The sequence below is a fragment of the Andrographis paniculata genome, unplaced genomic scaffold, assembly GCF_009805555.1.
Source record: "Andrographis paniculata isolate CXL003 unplaced genomic scaffold, ASM980555v1 Contig49END, whole genome shotgun sequence".
Classification (NCBI taxonomy): domain Eukaryota; kingdom Viridiplantae; phylum Streptophyta; class Magnoliopsida; order Lamiales; family Acanthaceae; genus Andrographis; species Andrographis paniculata.
In genome coordinates, this window is record NW_026137583.1 from 2,617,117 (window position 1) to 2,643,753 (window position 26,637).

General features: G+C 33.3%; 1 protein-coding gene across 3 annotated transcripts; it reads left to right on the forward strand.

Annotated features, from left to right (window-relative positions):
- Window positions 1-4,621: 4,621 nt before the first annotated feature.
- Window positions 4,622-24,977, forward strand: LOC127252987 (probable methionine--tRNA ligase). 3 transcript variants are annotated; one of them, XR_007839171.1, is made up of 18 exons: window positions 4,623-4,813; window positions 4,992-5,136; window positions 6,041-6,194; window positions 6,361-6,516; window positions 6,709-6,939; window positions 7,078-7,221; window positions 8,738-8,828; window positions 8,939-9,045; window positions 9,173-9,287; window positions 20,777-20,895; window positions 20,997-21,062; window positions 21,509-21,637; window positions 21,713-21,856; window positions 21,975-22,101; window positions 23,719-23,960; window positions 24,077-24,178; window positions 24,374-24,685; window positions 24,788-24,977. XR_007839171.1 is itself a non-coding variant. In XM_051277385.1 (17 exons), the coding sequence occupies exons 1-17, from the start codon at window positions 4,696-4,698 to the stop codon at window positions 24,602-24,604; spliced, it is 2,421 nt and encodes an 806-aa protein (XP_051133342.1). In that variant the 5' UTR covers window positions 4,622-4,695; the 3' UTR covers window positions 24,605-24,977. The 3 variants fall into 3 exon arrangements, 2 of the variants coding, with proteins under 2 accessions (XP_051133342.1, XP_051133343.1); XM_051277385.1 differs by having other exon boundaries at window positions 4,622-4,813; window positions 24,374-24,977; XM_051277386.1 differs by lacking the exon at window positions 4,623-4,813 and having other exon boundaries at window positions 4,993-5,136; window positions 6,041-6,231; window positions 24,374-24,977.
- Window positions 24,978-26,637: the final 1,660 nt, after the last annotated feature.

The following is a 26,637-nucleotide window of genomic DNA, read 5'->3' on the forward strand; positions in this document are numbered from 1 at the left end:
TTAAATTTTATAGTATTTTTATAATTCAAAATATTTTATATTCTACAAAATGATGCAAATATTGAATATATTTTATCAATTTGAAATTTAAAATATATAAATACAAATATTATATAATTCTATTGAACAAATCAATATTAGTAATTTAATTTTATTTATTAAATAAAATATAATTATAAATTTTAAAGCAATTAAATAATATAAAATTATATTAAACAATAAATATATTTAGTTTATAATTAATTATACATACATAATTAATAATAAGATATTAATATAAAATAAAAGACAAGATAATTTGAAAAATATAGAACAAAATACATATAATTTAAAAAATATTTAAAACAACTCTTCGAACAATTTAGCCTTAACAAGTAAATCTTGCTCTGTCAAATTATCTTTCTCCACTAGTGTTCGATAAAGTTTCATTTTGGCAATACGCTCATTGCTTTTGATTTTTTCTTCCTTAAGTTGTGTCATGCGAGCAAATTGTGATGCAAATTCTTTACTTTGAGCTCGCAGTTCTTCAAAATCATTGGAGGAAAGTGAATTTGAAGATTTCTTCAGTGCCCGTTTGCCTTTATTTTTACACGTTTTCACACCCGGAGGACAAATTGAGGGAGATTCTTCTACTCCATCACTATGTGTTGTTGTTGGATTTGAATTAGACAAGTATCCACCATCTTCACTAATTTTAGTTCTCTTCGGGCCAACTCCACTGTCATAAGATGGTTCATTGACAACATTTGTACCACGATCACCGGTACTCCATTTTGGCTCAAGTTTTAATTCACGCCAAGCGTGTTCATAAATAAATGTTTTCTTACAATCTGTAGAATATATTTGATGTGCTTTCTTCAAGACATCATCAAAAGATTTTCTGCTTATATTTTGTTGGTTAGCTTGTTGAAAGCACCAAACAAATTTTGAAACGGCTTTATTTATTTTTTGCCAACGATTCTTTCATTGGTTTACACTTCTTGACACCCTGCTTCAGATTTGTTATCATTAAAATATTGAGAAATTTTTTCCCAAAAAGTAGTACCTTTTTTATCAGTGCCTATTAGTGCATCTTTACTTGTGTTAAGCCATCCACTAATAAGAAGCAAATCTTCTTCACGAGTCCACTTTCTTTTGGTGTCTGACGTTGGAGCAATGATTTGTACGTCATCTTCATCTTGTTGATTGACTTGTGTGCAAAATTTAGGAATATTTTTCATTTGTATATTTTGCGTAAAACCCATCGATGAGGGATGAAATGAACCTTGAAATGGTTGAAAATTTTGAAGATTAAAAAAACCTACAGATGATTGAAAATTTTGAGGATGTGATAAACCTACAAAAGGTTAAAAATTTTGAGGATGTGATGAACCTACGAAAGATTGAAAATTTTGAGGATAATAGTAGTGTGGAGGAATAGAAGAATACGATGAAGCATAGAAATTTGGGACAAATGTTTGAAAATTTTGAGTAACATTAGGATTGAAAGAGTTTTGCGAACAATCTTCATTTCCAAGCATGTTCGTTAAACTTTGAAATGAAAAAAGCTTTTGAGAATTGGAAGATTTTTTTGAGTTTTGCTCCATTGTTAAAACTTGAATGTAGAGTAGTGGGAGAAAATATAAAGATCTTTGATGAAAGTTTGTGTGTTTTATTTTGTAAAATGCAAGCATATTTATAGAAAAACTTAGACACTCTATAACTTATATATTATTTATATATATATATATTATGTCTTGTTAAATCAAATCAATTTATTTTTGGCTTGTTTAATTTTTTAAAATGCATTGTTATATCACATCACCATATTTATTTTTATCATTGTAATAGTGATCAATCATTTCAAGATTTGTTTTGTTGAGTTTTCTTTATTAATTGTATTGTTATATCGCATCATAATTTATTATTGTACTAGATAGGTTTGAACACACATGAATTGTTAGATCACATCATAGTTATTATTGTACTATGTAGATTTAAACACACTTGCATTGTTAGATCACATCACTAGTATTATGTGTCATCAAATTTATTTTCAATTATTTAATTATTGCACTAGATTGGTTTGAACACACATGAATTGTTAGATCACATCATAGTTATTATTGTACTATGTAGATTTAAACACACTTGCATTGTTATATCACTTCACTATTATTATGTGTCATCAAATTTATTTTCAATTATTTTATTATTGTCCTATTTATTTACATATTTTTCAAATATATTATTATTATTATTATTATTATTATTATTATTATTATTATTATTATTATTATTATTATTATTATTATCATTTCACATAATTATTTGTACTGTGTAACTTTAAAGACACTAGTATTGTTATATCACATCACTATTATTATATGTCATCATATTTATTATTGTACTATTTATTTACATACTTTTAAATATTATTATTATTATGATTAGTATTATTTATTTCATTTAATGTAAACTATAAATACTCTATGTTGGCAAAAACTCTACACTTTGTACTGTGTAACTTTAAACACACTAGTATTGTTATATCACATCACTATTGTTATATGTCATCATATTTATTATTGTACTATTTCTTTACATACTTTTAAATATTATTATTATTATGATTAGTATTATTTATTTCATATAATGTAAACTATAAATACTCTATGTTGGCAAAAACTCTACACTACACTTCACTTCAAAAAATATATGTAACAAACAACTTTGTTACAAAAAAAATGTCAAATTCATCTCAAACAATTTCAAGTTCAGACTCCGATGATGATGATGTGATTTCTTTCAATTTGTGAATGCAATTTCAACGTATTCAAGATGTTATCACTAACCACGAAGAGGAAAATCAATCACGCCGAAGAATATACATTGAGAGAAATCGTGAAGGTCACAATCGTTTGTTCAACGATTATTTTTCTGAAAATCCTGTTTATACATATTTTCAATTTTGTCGTAGATTTCGAATAAGGAGGCATGTCTTTATGCACATTGTAGATCGTCTAACAATAGAAAATGAGTTCTTCCAACAACATCGAGATGCAGAGGGAAGGCTTGGTTTATCGCCATTACAAAAATGCACGGCTGCTTTGCGTGTGTTGGCTTTTGGTGTAGTTGCTGATGTTGTAGATGACTATATCTGTATTGGAGAGAGTACAACATGAGCGTGTGTAAAAAATTTTGTTGAATGAGTCATTTCAATATTTGATGAGGAACATTTAAGAAGGCCAAATGCAACAGACCTACAACGATTGTTGTATGTTGCAAAAGAACGTAGTTTTCCAGGAATGATGGGAAGTATTGATTGTATGCAATGAGAATGGAAAAATTGTCTAGCTGCTTGGAAAGACCAATTTTCACGTGGAAATCATGGCAAACCAACTATCGTATTAGAAGCCGTGGCATCGTCTGATCTATGGATTCGACATTCCTTTTTCGGAGCACCAGGTACATGCAATGATATTAATGTACTTGATCAATCTCCAATTTTTAATGACTTGTTGAATGGTAGAAGTCTAGAAGTAAGTTTCATTGTCAATAATCACCAATATAATATGGGGTATTATCTTACGGATGAAATATATCCTCCATGGGCGACATTTATCCAATCTATTCGTCTGCCTCAAGGACCTAAGATGCAATTATTTGCACAACGTCAAGAAGCTGCTCGAAAGGATGTAGAACGTGCTTTCGGTGTTTTGCAAGCTCGATTCGCTATTATTCGACGTCCGTCACTCATTTGGGAATTGATTTGATTGGTAAGATAATAAAGACATGTATCATTTTGCATAATATGATAGTTGAAGATGAAAGAGATACATATCTACATTATTATGATATATCCCAATTCGAACAAATGGAGACCGAAAATTTAAGCGGTTCAAGTCAGACATATTCTGCATATAGGCATGCTGGAATGATTGAGTTTCTAAGAAATAGAATGCAACTTCGAGACGGAGGAGCACATCAACAACTCAAAACAGATTTGATTGAAAATATATGGCAAAAATTTGGTTCAATGAATAATTAAGTTATTTGTTCTTATTTTAATTTTAAATATTTCTATTGTAATTGCAATGTAATGTAATATAATGTAATTTTTTCTTCAAAAATTTAATTATTATTTTTATATTTTATTTTTTTAATTAACCAATAATAATTATAACAATAAAAATACAAATTTGATATTTAAATTAAAATTTAAAAATAAATTAAAACTAAATTTAATTAAATAATAAATAATATAAATTTTTCCCATAATTTTTTAATAAATCAAAATATTGACAAATAATAATATAATATAATATAGTATAATAATTAAATAAATAATTAATACTACAAATTAAAATTATAATTAAAAAAAATATATATAATTTTATAAGATGAAAATAAAAATTTATGAGTATCTTTGTTGTGAATATAAAATAGAAGAGAGTACCACGTGCAAAAAAAAAAAAAAAAAAAAACAAATGATGTGGATAAAAAAAAATACTAGAGATACCTATAGTCTTATGAAAAATGCTAGTAACAACAGTACGGATTCGCTTACAAGTTGCAAAAAAGTCCAAACCTTGTAGGCGAAGACGGCTGATTCCACTTGCTCTTCCATTTTAAGCACACTTATATTTACCTTATTTTCTTTCGTAAGACTCCACCAGAAAAGCCAGTCATCGAAGCAATTTTTTAGGCCTGGAGATGGGCGACAACGGTGGCGCAGCAGCCAAACTTCCGATTCCTGGGAAGCGGAACATCCTCATCACCAGCGCTTTGCCATATGTTAACAACGTCCCTCATCTCGGGAACATTATTGGATGTAATTTATCAACTCCTTTCTTTTGATTATGAGTTTGTGATATTGTGGTGCAGTGTATTGAATTATAAGGATCGAGTTCTTGTTTGCATTGCATGTCTAAAATGGAGCTGAGTTGATTGGTTGTGCTTGTGTTGAATTTTGGAGGATTAAAATGCTTCCTTTGTTGTTTTCGTTTTAGGCGTGCTGAGCGCTGATGTTTTCGCGAGGTACTGCCGGAACAGAGGGTACAACGCTATATATATTTGCGGTACGGATGAGTACGGAACTGCAACAGAGACCAAGGCAATGGAGGAGGGCTGTTCTACCAAGGAAATTTGTGACAAGTACTTACTTTTTAACTTTAATTTTATCTATAAACTTTACTGATCACTTGTTTATTTGAGTTTTATTCTAACAAGAATTCCTGGCTCCCCTGCTTCCCGTTTTATTTCTATTATGATGCTTTTTTTTTTTGGGGGGGGGGGGGGTGGTTATAGATGTGGAATGAGGAATATAGTTATAGATAAAGGATAATATGCAAGAGTACCTTATTCCTTGGGCACAAAAGGGTAAGGATGAACTTTTCTGAAGAATTAGTTCTTGAGAAATGACATCGGATACCTCTGACTGTACACTTGAGAAATGACATCGGATACCTCTGACTGTACACGCAATTGAGTTTCATTTTTAGTGTATTTCATATTGCACGGTAAGAAAATTAGAAAACTGAGAAGCACTAGAAAACAGTCAACTAAAGGGTATAGGTAAAACTTACAAGGGAAGTTTATTGAAGTTTTTTTGAAAACTGGCTAGGCACTAATGGGGATCTATCTAGCAAGTAAGTTGTGGTCACAGGCACAAATCAACAAGTTGTCACTTGTCATAGGTTTAAAAGTTGTAAGCAATGGGTCCCGTAAGGGATGATCTGGTGGTATGGGGTGGACTCGTGACTGTGAGGTCATGGGTAAGTCACTTGCCATACGTGGTTCGTCTAGTTGTGCTTGCCTTGTCGAATCTAGTTTGCAGGGTAAATTAGGTTCGGCCGAGGGTTTACCCAGTGTCTACTTTTGGATAGCGGCTGTAAGTCCCACGTCATAAAAAAAAAAAAAAGTTGTAAGCAATGGCGTCTAGTAAAAAGTTGATTGTATATTCTGTAAATTCAGTGACATTGTTTGAGAATTGATTGATGTGTGAAATGTATCCAGAACTTTGAGAATTTCGTGTGGTCTGATTTTATTTGTTTTGTAGGTATCATGTTATTCACAAAGAGGTATACGAGTGGTTTGGTATAAGGTTTGATGAGTTTGGGCGAACTTCAAGTCCACAACAGACTGAAGTTTGTCAAGCAATTTTTAAGAAACTGTTGGAGAATAATTGGCTTTCAGAAAACACTATGCAGCAGGTGCACTATCGATGCTCAAATTCTTTCTTGTTTCAAGGTTCATCATTTCCCTGCTGTCTTGATCCTCTTGGAACCTTTATTGAACTGCACATTCCATCCAACAATCTGAAAATAATATAAAATTTGTGTATAATGAGTATTTACGCTGTAAATAAATTACATGCAGTTATACTGTGATTCTTGTAAGAGATTCTTGGCTGATCGGCTTGTGGAGGGTAATTGTCCAACACCAGGTTGTAAGCATGATTCTGCTCGTGGAGATCAGTGTGAAAAGTGTGGGAAGCTTTTGAATCCCACGGAACTTATAGAACCAAAATGCAAGGTTTGCTCCTGTGAATTCTCTTTAGTTAGTGAATTTAGCGATGAATTTTGGGTTGATCACTTCCCATCAAATAATATGAATGCTGAAGTCACATGTACTCCAGTCTTAAATGGTTTGAGGAAAGCACTTTCAACTGCTTTCTGATGTGTTGTAAGAAGTTGAATTTGAAATATTGGTATGCTTGATGTACAGGTTTGTCGCAGTGCTCCACGTATTTGTGATACAAATCACTTGTTTCTTGAGCTTCCTCTACTGAAGGATAAGTTAGAAGAGTATATACAGACCATGTCAGTGGCTGGGGGTTGGAGTCAGAATGCCATCCAATCAACACATGCTTGGCTTAGAGAAGGGCTGAAACCACGATGTATCACGAGAGACTTGAAATGGGGAGTTCCTGTGCCACATGAGAAATTCAAGGACAAGGTGAATTTAGTTGATAAATATGGTTTGAATTTATGAGGCTAAGAATTCCTGTTTGGAGACAACTACATATAGTGTGTGATCTTTTCAACCTTGCTTTGGTCCTCTAATGATTATTCTTGATGGTAATGTGATGGTTAGGTTTTCTATGTATGGTTTGATGCCCCCATTGGATATGTCTCAATAACTGCATGCCACACAACAGACTGGGAGAAGTGGTGGAAGAATCCTGAAAACGTGGAACTCTACCAGTTTATGGGCAAGGACAATGTTCCTTTCCATACTGTAAGTCATTAAAATTGATGTTGGCATTCTTATAATATTGGTCTGTTTACTGCAGCACCTCTATGGGTTCAAGTGATCATAATAGTTGGCATTATGAATGTTGAGGTGCGCTTTTGGTGTGCGTCTTTGCCTTTGTGCATAGGCATGTTCCAAAAATTTAGCTCTCCCCCCCTCCCCCCTTCCTGCCCACCCCAACATTTTAAAGGCTTTTTTGGCTTAAAATTGTGGTCTAATTCTCTGGCTTTTGCCTCCAACATGTTCTCCAATCTTGCTCATTTTATTTTTATTTTTTGGTTTAACACTACTTTTATTTATATATCTTAGGGTTTGTGCACTTGTGTTTTTTTACCGATATTTTACTATTCAACATCTCATTTTCCTTAAGAAATCATTACATTCAACTCTCATTTTCACCCAAAAAAGCAATGAAACCCAAAACACAAACAGTAAAAGCAAAACAAGACACAAGTGAACAAACCCCTTGTTTGTTTGTTTTTTTCTTTTCTTCCTTCGAAAAGATAATTTATATTTTCAACAAAGTTATCTCATGTACTTAGATCTTGGCACCCCTAGCATAGCCTATTTGTCTAAGAGTTCACCTCCTATCCTAGGATGTTGAGGTTCAATCCCACAGGTGTGAGTGTTACCTTGTAATCAGAAAAAAATAAAATAATAAATAAATGAAATGAAAAATTTTCAGATGTAGATATATATATATATATACACATAGATAGATATATATCTAGAATGTCATGAGGATTTATAACACTTCGAAGCTGGATGTGGAAGTATAGTTCAAGGAAACACATTAAACGGATTCACAATCCAGTTTTCCTTATTTTGGGATGAATGAACAGATGCAGCTAAGTGTTAGAAGTATTGGTGTGAAAGACCATTGTAGATTTTAACCTGAGAGAAGTTCAATAACTCCATAGGGTCTCATGTAATCTGATCCACTTGAGGCTAAATGGTAAGATGTAAGTAACATGAGTAAATAGTATGCCTTTTTTTATTACAGTTTTATTTATGGTATTGACTATTTTTGTATCGGAAACAGTTAGGGTGTTGAATTGAAAAAATCAGCACATTATACAAACAACACACAGTCTTATTATACACAACACATGTGTATAATAATGACACATGATGTTGCTTCATAATTATAATGTGTTGTATAATAGTATGTGGTGTACTGAAATGAATTAGTATTTGTGTTGTATAAGACTATAACATGTGTTGTCAGTTCATGTGTTGTATTTGTGTTGTTTGGTTCATAATTACAAGTATGCTGTATAACAGTATCTGGTGTGCTGAAATCAAGTATTAATTGTGCTGTATAAAACTATAGCATATACTGTTAGTTAGTGCTGTTAGTTCATGTGTTGTATTTGTATTATATAAATGCAGTGTGTTGTCAGCACGGTACTGAATTTTAAGATTCAGCACTGTAACCGCCGCCTTTTATATCAGGTGTAATTTCTTTGTTTAACTGGTGAGAAATAGCTGATTTTTTCAGGTAATGTTCCCCTCCACTCTTCTTGGGACAGGTGAAAAATGGACTTTGATGAGAACCATCAGTGTTACAGAATATTTGAACTATGAAACAGGTTAGATTTGCTAGCCGACACATGCTTGGTTGCTGCTGCATTGTCAGATGCCTATTTTCTTGTAACTTCTGGATTGATTTACTAGTCTTTTATTGATTTTGTTTTTGTAGGGAAATTTTCAAAGAGCAAGGGTATAGGAGTATTTGGAAATGATGCAAAAGACACAAATATACCCGTGGAAGTATGGAGATATTATTTGCTGACCAATAGGCCAGAAGTATGCTTTTTCTGACTTTTCTGCCTATACTCTTTAGGATTATCTGCTTCCTATTATCCTTCCATCTGAAGTAAAAAGGGATTGGTTGCTTACTTAAATATTGATAATTGTTGTGCTGGCATTTTAGGCATCAGATACCCTGTTCACTTGGTCTGATTTGCAAGCAAAATTGAATAGCGAGCTTCTGAGCAATCTGGGAAATTTCATCAACCGAGTTTTGAGTTTCATTGCCAAAGAGCCAGGTGATTAATTTTATGGGGATTATCTATGTCATGAAGGCATATATGTTATCCTTCCAGGTAGGATCCCATGTCTAGATACTGTTCATATAGTATGTATGGTAAATGACCAGAGCCTGAGATAAGTCCTTGTCGCCCTCTGCTAGTACTTAAAGGTTAACCCTTTTCATGGTGCGTTGTATGTGTTGACTACATAGATAAACATCGGCATAGGTGGAGTTTTTTCTTTGGAAGTCTATAAAGTTAGATTAGGGTAGGAGATGGAGTTACATTAGGATAGGATTATTTCTCCTATATACGATGAAAGATCACCTTGTGGAATACTAATAATCATATTCGCATAGTATCAAAGCCATTTGATTATGATCACCGTACATGATACTTCAAAATTAGATTAAGGTGGGCGGGTTGAGTGGGTAATTATTAGGTAGGGTTTATTTTGATTTGGGTTTTGTGTACTTTCAATAGGACTATCGTACTTTTTTGAAGACATGATTTCACAGAATTGGACAAGAGAATAAAAAACAAGAAAAGGTTAACAAGTATCTAGATCAGAGTTGGCTCTGATACCATGACAAACTTTGAGGGTGATTTATGAACGATTGGGAAAGAATTTATTCACCACCTAATAGTTACACAATATATAGCTATTACAAGCTGATTTTCAGCCTCTAATTAAACTTGTTGGTTGACTCTCATTTGTAGATAAATAAATAAATGATGTCCATCCCTAACAACTTAAACTTTTAGGTTAGACGGTCATTTACATCATCTAACATAGTATCAGAATCGTAGATTTCGAGTTCGAGTCCCACCGTCCCCTATTTGGTAGGCAATATATGCCAAATGAATTTCAACTTTTCCTTCAAAGTCTTGGCATCATATGTAAGAGTTTGTCTTCTATTTCTATTCCCATTTCTTATAAACAAACTATGGAACATGAGTGTTGGAAACAAGCCATGGATGTGGAACTTCATGCACTTGCAGAAAATCATACTTGGGACATTGTTTCGTGTCCACTTGATGTTCGTCCCATTGGTAGTATTGACTACGAAGAAACATTTGCCCCCTTGCTAAAATGACTACAATTAGAACAATTCTTACTATAGCATCATCTCATGAGGTTTGTAGGTTAAGACATTCTTTGTATGGATTGAAGTAGACGCCAAGAGCTTAGTTTGAAAAGTTTCTCCACACTCTTCTCCAATGTTCATTCTCGCATAGTGCATATGATTCATCATTATTCTTTCACAACTTAGTCAATGTTGACGATATTACCAGTGATGATAAGTTGATCACTAAGCTTCAACATATGCTGCATGGGAAATTTAAGTGAAGGATCATGTTGTCTTACATAGTTTTTTAGAGCTGGAAGTTCATCAAGATCATGGTTTGTTTCTGAATCAACATAAATACATCAAAGATCTCATTATGCTAGCTGAATTAAAGGTGCTACTGCTATTGATACGCCAATGAAGGTGAATGTGAAATTCCGGAAAGATGATGGAGAGCTTTTGCATGATCCATTCTTATAAGGACAACTTGTTGGTAGTCTTATCTACCTAACAATTATTAGGCCCGATATCTCGTATGCTCTCCACAAAAGTTACCAGGTTTATGCAATCTCCTCGCCATTTTCATTTTACAGCAGGTTTATCTACCTAAGAAATACTTCGGTGTGACCTTAATTAGTGTAAAATACTCCTTTACCAGGGGATCTTTTGATGTACTTCAAGATTCGAATGGCAGCATGCATGAAGACAGAAGAACTTAACTCACGACACTCATAGCAAAAAAAATATTAGGTTGAGCAAGTGTGAGATTGTTAAGCTTACCAACCATTCTACGATATCGTTCTGCTAATGGCACCCCTTGTAGTGGAAGAAGCTTCAAATTTGGATCCATGGGAGAGTCTATTGACATGCAGTAGTAAGACAAACCAGTTTCTTCAAGAATATCCAATGCATACTTCCGTTGTGAAAAAACAAAACCATCACGTGATTGAGCAATCTTAATACTAAGAAAGTGCTTTAATGGTCCCATATCTTTTAGTTTGAAAATGCTTAAATAAGTGTTACTTTAACTGAGTGACCTCTTTGATCATCTCTGGTGAGAACAATATCATCAATATACACAAGAAGGTCTAACCACTTACCACTTGATGTGTGCTTATAAAAGCCAAAGTCTTGTATAACACTACTGAATCAATTGAACTAAGCACGTGGAGATTGTTTCAATTCATATAACAAACGGCGTAGTTTGCAAACAAAATCAGATTTCCCTAAGAAATAAATCTAGCTGATTGCTCCATATTTCCTCTTGAAGTTTGCCATGAAAGAAGACATTATTGCTCCATATTTCCTCTTGAAGTTTGCCATGAAAGAAGACATTCTTACTATCAAGCAAATAAAGAGGCCATGAGTGCATAGCATCCAAAGCAATAAAGAGACAGATCAAAGACATATCGGTAATAGGCGAGAAGGTTTCAGTATAATCCTCACCAAAGACCTGTGAATCTTTTAGCTACTAAACGGGCCTTGCGACGAGCAACTTGACCATACGGACCAACATTAATTGCATAGACCCAACAACAAGACCTAGGGCTAGGGGTACATCGGTATAGTATACTGAAAATCATACCGTATACTGTATATCGTACCAAAATTTTTGATATGGTATTTTTTATAACGATATCATACCAAAAATTTGATATATCGAAAAATCGTTATATCAAAAATTCGGTATGTTAGATATACATACCGTACCGTACTGATAATTCGGTATATACTGATATAACAAATACCAAAATATCAAAATGATATACGGTATTTTCAGTATATACTAAAAATTTCAATTTACAAACCGTTACCGTACCAAAATTTTGGTATACCGTAAATTTCGGTAATTTTGGTATTTTTTCGGTACGGTATGTGCGATATTTCGATATTTTTTCTCATCCTTACACAGAGGACTTACCCAAAGGCAAAGGTAAAGTCCCAAGTACCATTAGAATCCAAAGAAGCCATTTTATCTACCATTGATGAGAAAGAGCTTCACGAAGGGATTTAGGAAGTGAGATAGGATAATCTCGATACAAATATATAGTATGTAGAAGACAAACGATGAAAACTTAGAAAATTGTAAATTGGATGAAGATTACGGGAGGAGTACCTTGGCCTAACGGTGCAGGATCCAGCAGGATAAGAGCCGCAGGAGAAAAAGACGATGGCAAGCCTTAAAAGCCGGGACAGTCGACAACAAGGTTGTTACAGCGAGGTTTTAGGCACGGTGCCATCGGACTGCCACCTAGGCGAAACGGTGACCGACATGGCAACAATATGGTGATACGACGACCTGCCGATTATAAATTCCTAATATTTAATTACAATATAAAATTATAATATCAAATCACTAAATTTAATTAAATTTCAAATAAAATATTAAAATACCAAAATATTAAACATAACCATCAAAATATTAAAATACCAATATGCCAAAATATCAAAGTTTCAAAACACCATCAAAATAATTAGGGTGTGTTTGGTATAGAGAATTGACAGCATAGAAATAAAAATTTTTTGTTTTGTTTTCATTTCTCTCCCGTATTCAAAGAAATGGAGAAAATGGAATGTTTTCATATATATTTTTTTATCTTTTTGTACTATTTAATTTTTATAATTTTTAAAAATTATATTATTTCAATTTTACAAAAATCACATTTAATTTAGTATTTAAGTATTTAATCTTTTACGATTTTTGAAAAAATTGTACTAAAAAATATGATCTTACAAAACATCAGATATAATTTATAATTGTCACCAAAAATATTTCTTCATAAATTCTCACTCGTTAAAACTCTATTTTCTCCGATTAATCATTTATTCTTGTTCGATCCATTCAGATGACGGCATTTTTTTTACATTTTTCAATTGAATTCTCTATTTTACCAAATAAGAGAATTAATTCTCATTCTTACTCAATTGTTTTTCTATGTAAGTCCATTCTCTACTCAATTCTTTTGTTAACAATTCGATTCCATACTCAATTCTTTTGTTAACAATTCGATTCTCTACTCTCATTTCTCTCTAATTTCATTTTATGTACCTAACACCCCATTAATGTAAAAAAAAAACCATTAGTTTCTCAAATTTCACGTCAATCTTCAGCGTGCATATCATCATATTCATTCTCATCTACTAAACATTTGTTAGAAGGGCCACAACGACGACCATACACAATGGGCAAGACCTGAGGATTCACTTGGAACACATATGGTTTCATTTACATGATGCCACAAAAGATCTCCGTCTTCATGAATCAAGTCTCAAGAATCATCAATCCATTCGTTGTCCCATTGAAATTCTTCAAGAATTAAGGGATTAAAATTGCTTTCCTCTTCCGGCCGTTTTGTAAAGCAATGTGCAATCTTCTGATTATATTGAACACATGCCAAATCGTTTAGCCTTTGGTGCTATAGTCTATTTCTTTTCTTAGTGTTAATATAATAATAAATTATATCAAAATTTGAAGGCATAATTGTACAAAATCCACATGTGGTTTTACGAAATTGTGCCATATCCCTATACTTTAAAAAATGCGTCCAACTCCTTCATGGTTTCACAAACTTCGCGTCTAACCTCCTTGGACGATCTTATTTAATGATATTTGATCTACACGAGCCCAAACTACGAATGAGTTTCAAAATTTCCATTTTTAAATCTCCATTTATATTAAGCCTCAAGGAACAGTATATATATACATAAATAGTTGCTTCCTCTGGTTCTAAATATAAGAAAATGAATATATTTGTAATTTTAAGAGTTTAGAAATAGAGATTTTGAAACTCATTCGCAATTTGGGCGCATACATGTCAAACACTGTTAAATAAGGACAGTCAATGGGGTTAAATGCAGAGTTTGTGAACCATGAAGGAGTCTGACGTAATTTTGAAAGTATAAGGGATTTGACACAATTTTGTGAAACCACATGTGGGTTTTGTGCAGCTTTTCCACAATTAACTTATTAATAATATAAGTAGATTTTGAACAAATTAACTTATAAATTCAAATGTGCTCAAATTGTGTTTACAACCGTAAAAGAGCAGCAAAGAGTAACAATCCGTACTGCAAGTGATTGAAGCACTTCATTATCATCACTATATGCATCCCACCCATAAATTAAAATATAGAAAAACATAATATATTTAATATTTACAATTAACTTTCATATAAAAAAAATGAAAAAATTATGTATGTTCAAATATCTTATAAGGCAAAGCTTCCTCACATTTTATCGTTATCATCTGTTTGACCACTAATTTTATCCACCAACGTTTCATCTTTAACCATCTTTACTAGAACACCATTAAACAATTGACGTTGCTTAGGGGAAAATACAAGACTTTCTCTTTAATTCAAAAGATTTAAGGATTTAGGAATAGTGCAGCCCATATAACTTCACCTCCATTTGATTGGTCCATCGATCCTCAATTATTTCCATCTAACTTGGCCACCAACCTAGTTTTGTTGTTTCTCGTAAAAGATTAAGTTATTTTCTTCTTCTTGCATTCATAGGTGAATAAAGCTCGGGCATAGCCGATTTTTCAACACCATCAACTATCTGCAAAAAAATCAACAGAAGAAGAAGTGTTGCGTGTAAACAATCTTCTACATGATCCCAAACTTTTGATGAAAGAATGGTTTCCGTCATTTTTTTGCCTTTTGACATTTTCGACAATTTATTATCACTCCAGTCATCACTCACAAGCCTCAATTCATTCTTGTGATCGTTCAAAGTCTGTGTAGAAATTCTAAGAGAAACATATGAGATATATTAATAATGAAATTAAGGTCTATTTATAGAGACCTTATATAAGATAAAGTTAAATAATAACATCCAAATCTAATATCATATCTAGGTAATAAAATCTAATCTAGTAGATATGATTATATGATAACTAACAAATCTTAATAATATATATCAAAAATATATTTCAACACCCCACCTTAAACTCAAGTTGGTCATGTAGAAATCAACTCGAGTTTGGCAAAAGAAATAAGTGGTGGTTGAATATAGACGGACTTCATATCTGGACATCAACATTCAAATTGATTCTCTATCGTGGTGGAAACGTTAAACCCAAAGCCAAATTAAGGTTTCTTGTGGCATCAATCCTCTGTCGCGGGCACACACCGACGATACTCTTGGCAACGGCGGAAACGTTAATAAATTAAATTTTTTGCCAAATTAGAATTTTTAATGACTACAATCCTCTGTCGCAGTAGCGGAGGCAACAATCCTCTATTGTTGCAGCGGCATCAAAGTGGGATTCTAATGATTGCGATTACAGGTGGAAATAGGCCAAGCTGCCTGTCAGGAGCCTACGGCTTGGTTTGCCTGATCTATTTACTGAAAAGATTAAGTCTAGATTTTTTTAAAAGCCTTTTTATTTAAATAAAGTAGGCCTGACTTACAAAAAAGTTTTTTATCAAAAAGGCCGGTCTTATAATATATAAATATTTTCTCATTATTATTAATTAAGAATAGTTTTATATCTAATAATGATATATAAAAATATAATAATATTTTTTTCAGGCTTATAGGCCAGCTCACGCTGTGTATTTTTAAAACAGACCAAACCTATTTAGCGAAAGCCTGGCCTAGCCTGGTCTATTTCCACCCTTAACGGCAATCCTTTGTCGCGGTGGAACCGGAGATTCTCTATTGTTGCAGCGGCGCTAAACCTGAGAAATTGAATTCCAATAGGCAGAAACTCCGAACAGGTAATTAAATGCCAAACCAAAAGCCCTAATTAAACTGAAAGCTTGACAAATAGACTGAAAATATCTTAGTATGTTGTCGCTAGAAAATTCTAGCAATTGGATACCGAACGCACTTGCACATGCATCCAAATTCGGCGGTAATGAAATTGTTGACCATGAAATTGTTGACCATGTTGACTAGAATTGACCGGTGACATTGACCAAACTTTGACTGCTAGTAACTCATATGCATTTGTTTATGGTGATGATGATATTTGGTGGCAAAGTGTTTCCAAAATTAGGAATACAATAGCAATGGTAGTGGATCTCAAATTTGAAAAAAAGTCCTCAGGGTGTATTAGGGGATATACTCGGAGAAAACGTGAATTAGTAAAATCTAATATAATAGATATAATTATATAATAACTAACAAATCTAAATAATATCTATATAAATATATTTCAACAGTCTGCAAAGTGAGAAATGCGCTAGCAAATCAAGTAACCGCTGGCCTTGCAAGATCTCTGCCATCGGTCATTTCACTCGTGGCACTCATAAGTCTCCTATGTCGAAAAATATAAGTGGCGACATCCCTAACCCTTTGAATGTAAGGTGTTGAAATATATTTTAGATAAATATTATAATTGTTATTATAGTTATCATATAATCATATTTATTAGATTAAGTTATTATCTAGAGATGTTACTGGATTTGGTTGTTATTTTTTAGCTTTATCCTTTTATATAAGGTTTATAAATAGACCTTAATTTCATCAGCAAAAATTTTTCTTAGAATTTTTACATGGTATCAGAGACTACATTTTTCCTTTAATAAACATAGTCTACTAGTTCACGTTTTCTCCGGGTATATAATGTAATTTACCCACAGGACTTTCTTTCAAATATGAGATCCACTTCCATCATCATCGTATTCTTATTTAGAAAACACTTGCCCACCAAATATCATTATAAAAAACGGTGCATATGAGTTACCAGTATCGGTCAATGTTGTCAGTCAACAATTTCGTGCGCGGACTTTGGATGCATGTGCAAATGCATTTGGTGTTCAATTGCTAGAATCTTGCGGGTGAAAATATACCGAGATATATTCAACCTATCTGTTAAGTTTTTAGTTTTGTAAATTAAAGGTTTTGGTTTGGTATCTGTTTGGAGTTTCTGCCTATTAGGGTTTAGCACTGCTGCAACAATAGAAAATCGCCAGTGCCGCTGCAATAGAAGATCGGCGTAATTAGAAACCTTACTTTGATGTCGCTGCAATGATAGAGGATCGTTACTACCGTCACCGCGATAGTGGATTATGGCCATTAAAAATCCTAATTTGGCCAAAACTTTAACTTATTAAGGTTTCTGTCATTGCGACAGAGGATTGATGCCACTAGAAACCTTAATTTGACCAAAATTCTCATTTCTTAAGGTTTAACGTCACGACAGAGAATTGATTTGAATGTTGATATCCAACTATGAAGTCCGTCCACATACAATCATCTTGGCTCTACATCACCAACTTGAGTTTGAGGCAGGATGTGAATTTATATTATAGATAGATATATTAATTAATATTATTTTGAATTGTTAGTGATCATATAATCATACTAATTTGATTAAGTTATTATTATCTAGGTATGTTACTAGATTTGGTTCATATTTAACATAATTGGTAGAACCGTCGGAAGAAAGACACTATCGAGCGAGGAGAACGACTATAAACATGAAGAGGTGGACACAAAAGAAAAGGAAAAAAAGAAAGAAATAGGTATCACGTGGTTGACAGACAGGATCGAAGATGACATATAAAAATAGGGTGTGGACTAAAAAAAGTAACATCGGCTGAAAAATCATACGTACGCCTATCAGGAGAAAAACATTTATAACCTTTTTTAACCTTAGAATAGCAAAGGAACACACTTCAGCGCACGTGGAATTAACTTATCCGACCTAAGGAGTGATCATGAACAAAGCATATCCTTCAAAAACATGAATGGGTAAATGATATAAAGGATCTCGAGAGAACTATATCTCATGAGGAGTTTTATTATGGAGGACCAAAGCCGGCATGCGGTTTCTAAGATAGCAGGCAATAAGAACAACGTCAACCCAAAATAAAAAATGAACATGATGATGCACAAGCAGAGTACAATCAGTGTCAATTAGTTGGCGATTTTTTCGTTCTAACAAGCTCATTTTGCTAAGGAGTATAAACACAAGAGGACTGATGTAAAATACCATAAGATGACATAAATTGAGTCATAGGAGTAGATAAATGTTCAGTGGCATTATTAGTCGAAAGTATTTGAAGAGACACACCATACTGATTTTGAATTTTAACATAAAATGTTTCAAAGACAAAAAATAGTTTGGAATGAGCTTTCATTAGATAAAGCCAAGTACATCTTGAGAAATCATTAATAAAAGTAACAAAGTAGTGAAAACTAAATGCAAAAGGAGTTCGACACGGACCTTGGACTCCATATATTAGAGTGAACTAAAACAAAAGGCATATTAACCTGATTCTTAGCCTTCCGGGAAAACAAAATCACGGGTTTGTTTTCCCAGCTGACAAGACTTATAAGACAATGAAGATAAACTAGAAAGGCTTGGAACAAGCTGACGCAACCTAGAGAGACTCGGATGACCCAACTATTGGTATAGTAGTTGAGGAGAACTAGCGGTGGAACATGCAATTGGGATTGAAGGTGGTGGAGAATGGTCAAGGTGATACAACCCATAAAACTCAAGTCCTTTGCCACTTGTCCTCCCCATTTTGTGGTCTTGAGTAGAAAAAGAATCAGAATCAAATGTTATTGAGCAGTTCAAAGTTTTGGTTAATTGACAAACAAAAACAAGTTTAATCGGACAAAAAAGAACAAAAAGAACGGAGGATAAGCGAACACATGGCAATGGTTGAACATCACCGACAACATTAACAAAAACTCTTGACCCATCAACTAAAGTAACATCAGATAACGAGGTAGACTTATGAAATTCAAAAAACAATTTTGGATCGCCAAATAGGTGATGAGAGGCATCAGAATCAATGACCCATGATCTATAAGAGATATACCAATGTGAGCGATAGAGGCAAAGGGTGAAGAAGATGACTTGATTTGAAGCTTGGTATACAAGATACTCTTCATAGTCTGAACAAATCGAAGTGATAAAATTGCACGATGAATTAGGAGTTTCAGCCTGCGCAACAATAGTTCGAGGTGGTCGTCATGCAATTTAAAATATTTATCACGGGTATGGTCCCACTTGTTGCAATAAGTGGAGCATGGAAGAGAGGTAGTCTGGTTTCGAGAGCCCCCACGAGAACTAGGATCACCTAGCATAGGTGAAGAAGGTGAAGCTAGTAGAGCAGACTTCTCCGGAATCAATAATTGGATGGGCCACAGAGGAGACATGTTATAAGCGAGAATAAACATCATCAAGATTCGGAATTGTCGAACTGGAAAAAAGCTGATCACAAACCGGACTCAAATCTGGACCAAAACCAACCAATGCTAACACCATAAATAATGTATTGCACTGAGCAAGCTCCTTTGTAGCTATTTTCCTAGGAGGCAAAACCGAAATGAGTTCAGCTTTTATGGATGAAAGTTTACCAAGATACTCTGGAATTTGCAATCCATGTTGACGAAGATTGACTAATTGGACACTATACCGTATAAGTGTTGAATATCATTGTTATATGAAGTCTTCGCATGTGTCCAGAGGTCATAGCAGTTTGTAACATTTTCAAAAGTTGGAGCTTGGATCTATAGATCGCCAAAGCAAACTGCACAAGGCATCAACCTTAAGCCATGCAACTTTCTCTGTGTCAACAACTTGATCAGATGGAATAACAAGGTGATTTGCGAACCTTGATCCATACACCACATTTAGAAAACTTTAGACCAAAGCCATAAGTAGAGCCCCTGACTAGTCGTTTGGTAGCAATAGCCGGGGTTGGGGAAAGAACACTTGTAAATAAAGTAGAAACAGACATATTTGGGGGTAATATTTGAATTGAAAAGAGCTCTATAAATCCTGAGTCACATAAAAACTTAATTCCTAAATTACGACCCAACAACAACCTAACTTAGGAGGAAGAGCACCGAACAGAAGAGACAACCCCTCACCAGAAAGCCAAACCGATAGCAAACGATGGCTCTGATACTATGTAGAAGTTCGCTAATACATTCACGTGAAAAACTAAATGTTACAACAAAAACCTATATAAGGTGTGTTCATTTGTCAACTTTTCTAAAAGTTCTACTATTTATCAAAAAGATTTCTCCAAAAACATCAAATCAAATACCTATTTTTTATTTTTTATATTATATTAAAAATTAATTTTACATTCAAAACATCACATCAATATTTATTTATATCACATCATACAACTATTACAATTCAAATTTTTTACTATTCAAATCTCAACTCAAAATTCAAACCCCCAAATAAACACACCCATAATATACAACTATCCAAAATACCTAAAAGACCCTTCTACTACTGTAAGTACAAAATTACCCCTATACATAATATATCTAACATAATTGTTTTCCAAAAGTATGTCCTATCTTTGACATCATGATATGCAGTTTTTGTAACTTTCAGCCTCTTGTTTATGTTCTTGAATATGGTTACCTTTCAGTTTTTGAAGATGGTCATTCTCAATGAACTTTTCTTTTAAGAGAACCCCTATTAACTTTTGTTTAATATAATCCAGGTTCAGGATATGGTTCAGTGATTCCTGATGTTCAGGGTGCAGAATCTCATCTATTAACAAAAGCTTTTGGAGAGAAAGTTGGCAATTATGTGGAGCAGTATATAGAAGCAATGGAAAAGGTGCTACTAGGAATAATGATCATTCTTTTTAGAAACACAATTTATTCTTGAAATTTCTCTTGTGTTACAACAAATAACATTTGCATTGACAACTGGTGTAGGTGAAGCTAAAGCTAGGTTTGAAGCTTGCTATGTCTGTATCTGGTGAAGGAAATGCATATTTGCAAGTATGGCTGCTACCACTAAACATTTTTAATTTCTCTTTATACCTTATTCCAAATTATTTTTGAACTTTACTCAATAATTTTATTTAGTACTCTCTCCGTCTACCAAATATATGCTCATTTGAGTGGAACACGAATTTTAATTTATATAATTTTATATTGATTGATTGTGACATAAATATGGGTATTTTAGGAAGTATATGAATGAATTGATGTAGTGAGAGAAGATTTTTGATATATTGAGTGTGTAAGTAGTTGTGGCATTTTTGTATACATGTAATGTTGAAGGGTATAAATTAAGAAGTGTGTAAGAGTTATTTGCTATAATTAGAAAGTGCATATTTTTTGTGGACAAACAAAAAAAGGAAACATACATAAATATGGTGGACGGAGGGAGTATCATACTTCAATTCTCAACATGAGATGATATCTACATACTCTCAATGTAGGAAAGCCAATTTTGGAAGCTTTACAAAGAGGATCAGCCAACTTGTTCAGTGGTCATGAGGACTTCTGCTGGATTAGTTTATCTTCTTGCATGCCTCTTAGAACCTTTTATGCCATCTTTCTCCCTTGAGGTAATTCTTTTATTAGGATTATGTTTGCTAAAAGATTGTCCACATCTGATGCAATGCTTTCACAATGATATGTAGGTACTTAAGCAGCTCAATTTGCCACTTGACGGACAAATTTCTCTTTCCAATGAGAAAGGTGATGTTGAAAGGGCTAAAAGACCTTGGGAGATTCTACCTCCTAGTCATAAAATTGGAATACCTGCACCTTTGTTCAGAGAAATGGTATTAATCATTATTTTTTCTTATTATTGCGCTTACATTTAACGTTTGTTAATTGCTATTATGGGATAAAATGCTCAACTGCTTGTATATTTGTAATTTTGTACTGTATAATATGTAGAAAGACGAGGAAGTGGAGTTCTATAGAGTGAAATATGCTGGAAGTCAAGCAGATAGACTTGTGAAGGCCGAAGCTGAATCTCAATCAAAACATTTAGCTGAACAACTCAAGAAAACCAAAGTATCAGGTATTCCCCTGTTTATGTATGTTCTCAAACTTCTAGTTTTGATTTCAAAGCCATATTTTACTAATCATCTTACATGATTTCCAATGAAAATACACTTTCTTTTCACAAAATATTACATCAAAATACTATTTAAAACATTTACGATTCACCCATTTTTGTGAAGGGATTGTAGCTTAAGTGGTTGAGCTACTCCTTTCACATCCTAGGGTGTTGGGGTTCAATCGCCACTGGGCACAATGACGTGGGAAAAAAAAACAAGCAACTCAGTTTTTCAAGGCCCTCAAGTCTCATTATTATTATTATTATTATTATTATTTACGATTATTTACCTTCCTTTTAGCTTGATTCAGCAGGTAGTGGGTATGTATCTCTAACAAACTATTACTAATTGTATATATTTTGGTCTATCGACTATTTTACGTTTATATGCTAACATATATGTTCTTAGCATCTTATTGTGTATCCTGTGGTTGAGACCTCTAGTGGGAAATATATTCACCCGAAGAATAATGTGTCTGAGATCATTAATCCAAAAATATATCCTTATTGTCTTATCATTCTATGCTAAGTTCTTCTTTGAAAATTAGAAATTTGTATATATATATTCAGTGGAATTAATTACCACTCTATAGTCTTTATTTATAGAGGTGTAATTACAAGCATCGGATTGGCCTAAAACTTAAGCAAAATTAATGTGGATATAATTATACTAAATGTGAAAATTAAATTTGCCTGCACAATCTACTTAGAAAACCTCTGGTTAGGAATATTGACATCTTTTATGTTGTGTTTAGTTTAAAAATAATTAACTCGGGAAAATATATATACTCCTGTTTCATTAACAGAAAAAGGCAAAGCGAAATCTGTTGTATTTCTGTGTCATATGTTACACCAATTGGCAAAGGCACATCTCTCTTTTGTATGGAAGACAAATTGAATATCAATGAATTTACAGACCTAATATTATTGTGTGACATTGGGGTTGTATTTCATAACATGGTAAGCTACCCAAAGTCTACTGGTTTGATAGAGAGCAGAATCAAGTAGAGCATGAGGTTAAGATTAAAGAGGAAGAGGAATCTCGGCCATTGTTTGTATATCAACGACGGGGATGGGTTTATGCCTTCCATTTGCGGGTTTTGACTTTCATTAGTGTGCTTTATTAGTTTATTTTTGACATGTGTTAGTTTGAGTGACCTTTTGTAACATCTTAAGCTATATCTTTGATTGGGCTTGTCCCTTACTTACAGAATGAGTTTATTTTAATTATAGACTTATAGTAAGTAGGGTTTAGTACTAGTATTTAATCAAGAGTAGCTAGAGTTGTAAGTCATACTTTATCTTGGAAATATAGTAGCTTAGAGGCTTTTGGGCAAACTATTAATTCCGTTTGATTGTTCTTTGGGCAAACAGGTGATATTGGTTGATTGTTCTTATCTATTTATCTTCTTTCTATTGTGTTTCTATATTTCTTGATATTCTATGAAGCACATGAACCATCAGATTCAGGTCTCATAAATCATTTTTCGTATTGATTTTTGAAAATGGGGAAAATCACACGTTACAATTAATGAGAACTTTGTTGTTCATTTTGACCCTATATTGTATCTTCTGCAGATGGGAACACTGCGAATAAGGATCGACCAAGAAAGTCTTCTGATACAAAACCCAAAGCTTCAGCTCCTTCTAATACCGAAATTTCCATTAGTAGACTAAACATTCGAGTTGGTCTCATAACGAAGGCCGAAAAACATCCTGACGCCGATTCTTTATATGTGGAGGAGATAGAGGTTGGTGAACCATTGCCTCGCACTGTTGTGAGTGGCCTAGTCAAATATATACCCATAGAAGAGATGCAGGTCAATCCCCTTCCCTTTTGGCACTACTTAATTCATGTATTCAGGAGTTTGCATTACAAATTGCCTTCTTGTGACTTTCCGTCTTAACTCCTCCACAATATTGTTCCCTGTATCAGAATCGCAAGGTATGTGTTCTTTGTAACCTGAAACCAGCAACAATGAGGGGTATAAAGTCTCAAGCAATGGTTCTTGCAGCTTCTAATTACGATCAGACAAAGGTAAATGTTTTGCTGCATATCTTTTTATATATTAACATTTCCACAATACTTGAAGTTGAAGGTGCTTTAAGCTGTGCCAATTATTTGAATACTTTTAATTATAGAATTAGTGAAACCATTGCTCTGCAGTCCACAAGATGATTGAGGGGGACTCAAAAAAAAATTAATTACTTCAACGGATACTCTCTTTGCTAGGTTGAGTTGGTCGAACCTCCCCAAGGCGCCCTTGTTGGTGAGAGAGTTACATTCCCAGGGTATGAAGGTTTGCCAGATGATCTCCTAAATCCTAAGAGGAAGGTTTGGGAAACTGTCCAAGTGGATCTCCATACAGATAAAGATTTGGTGGCACGGTACCGCGATTCGCCATTAACAACAGCAGCAGGTGTATGCAAGGTTGCATCAATCAGTGAAGGATCAATAAGATAGATATCTTCCTGAGAGATTCTGGCCAATGAATACTTGATATTGGTCAACTTAATTTCTGATTGACGAAGAAAAGGAGTGAAGGTTAGACATAATCGTACGACACAAAATATATGTTTTATAGCAATTTGTCCACGTGTAAAAACTCTTACACACATACATACAACGTTGCCGCGACTCTTGTAGATAGCTCTTGAAACTGTACTGCAGTTGGTTTTCTATATCTGCGGCTTGATGGAGTCTGAAGGAAGCTCCAGGGATCAAACTCATTCATTCAGATTAGAAGATCTTCAAGGTGGAAGGGAGTTGTGTATAAGTAAGGTGAGTTCTTGTAATATATATACACCTTAATTAATGCTTGAAGTTATATTTTGTATTTTGTGCTTGAATGAATGGTGAGTGCTTCTCTTTTAGAGGGACAGTGGCTTGGTCCTCTTCACTGTTAACATATTTGGTTGTATTATAAATATATGACGACGATGATGATGATGATGATGACACAAACATCAAACCCAATTAAGTGGCCACTTGGCTGGATTGTCTGTAGATGTATATAGAGTGAATTGAGGTTTGTTAATTTGGTTTAATTTTGATTTGAAATTTAATTTGTTATTTGGGCTTCTATTTAAATAGTAATATTTTTAATATAATATTTTGTGGGATAAAATAATATATTTTTACCAAGAAAGTTGAATAATGTCTATTTGTTTTGTTTTAAGACACTTTGAAAGTTTTTTACTATTCTTAAAAAGTTAACATTAATTTTTTTTTTTTAATTTTTATATTATATTAAATATTAATTTTATATTTATAATATTACATCAATATTTATTTATATTACTTGTAACTTAAAATTTTACTATTTAAAATTCTAACTCAAAATTCAAATATCAAAACAAAACACAGAATGTGATGTATTAAAGTCGGGATAAACTCATCTAAGTAGTTCAAATCTTGCTAGCTCCCATCAAGTCAAGGACTAACAGTAAGTCACCAATAGTAATTTGAAATCCAGAGTTTGTTTGGGAGATTGGATTTTATTTCCACTGTTCATCCTATTTTTTTTCCTCAAAAACATCAAATCAAATACCTATTTTTCATTTTTTATATTATATTAAAAATCAATTTTACATTCAAAATATCACATCAACACCTATTTATATCACATCATACAACTATTTAAATTCAAAATTTTCACTATTCAAATCGCAACTCAAAATCCAAAACCCCCCGAACAAACACACAAGCAAGATTAGGAAATAGCCCATTGATGTGTTCAGGTTTTGCCTACTCTCAAAAACTATATAGAAACTAAGACATGAACAATTGAAGACAAAATTGTCCAAAGAATGAGATTTTTTATGATTATATGTGACTCTGGTCAAAGAACAAAATGCATGGGGTGCATGGGGTTCATGTCCGAGTAAGGTTCGGCATCGCATGCATAGCCGGCTAACTTTCATCAAAGTATTTATCAAAAAGTTCAGCACCCTTCATTTAGGACAACAATAATGTGAAGAAACCGGTGAAATATTAAACATAAATTTATGAAATTAAAGCAAATTAAAACCAACCCTAAATTACATGAAACTTGCTCCCGCTTCATTATCAAGAGCGTGGGTAACCAGAGTTACTCAGAGCGCACTCGTCGATTAGTGGCTGCAAATTCCCAAGTTATTAAATGTTATAATATGAAATTGAAATTTTCTATTTCAATCATAAGAATTTGTACATATTTATAATGACGCACAAATCATCTAAATAATACAAGAATCTACAAATTTCTTAAATAAGATAATTACCATAAATATAATATATTACTTCTAAATAACACCCCTCCTCAAATTCAAGATATGATAGAACAAACTTGAGTTTGTTAGAAGTGACCGTAAAAGATATGGTCGAGATCTTTCACGTATGAATTTGAATTCGCCAAGATTGATTGAGAGTAATGTAGTCGTCCACTAGATCAGAGTCAGAAGCAGAACTCTCAACACCGTTAGAGTTGGAAACAGGACTTTCGCTCACAACGGAAC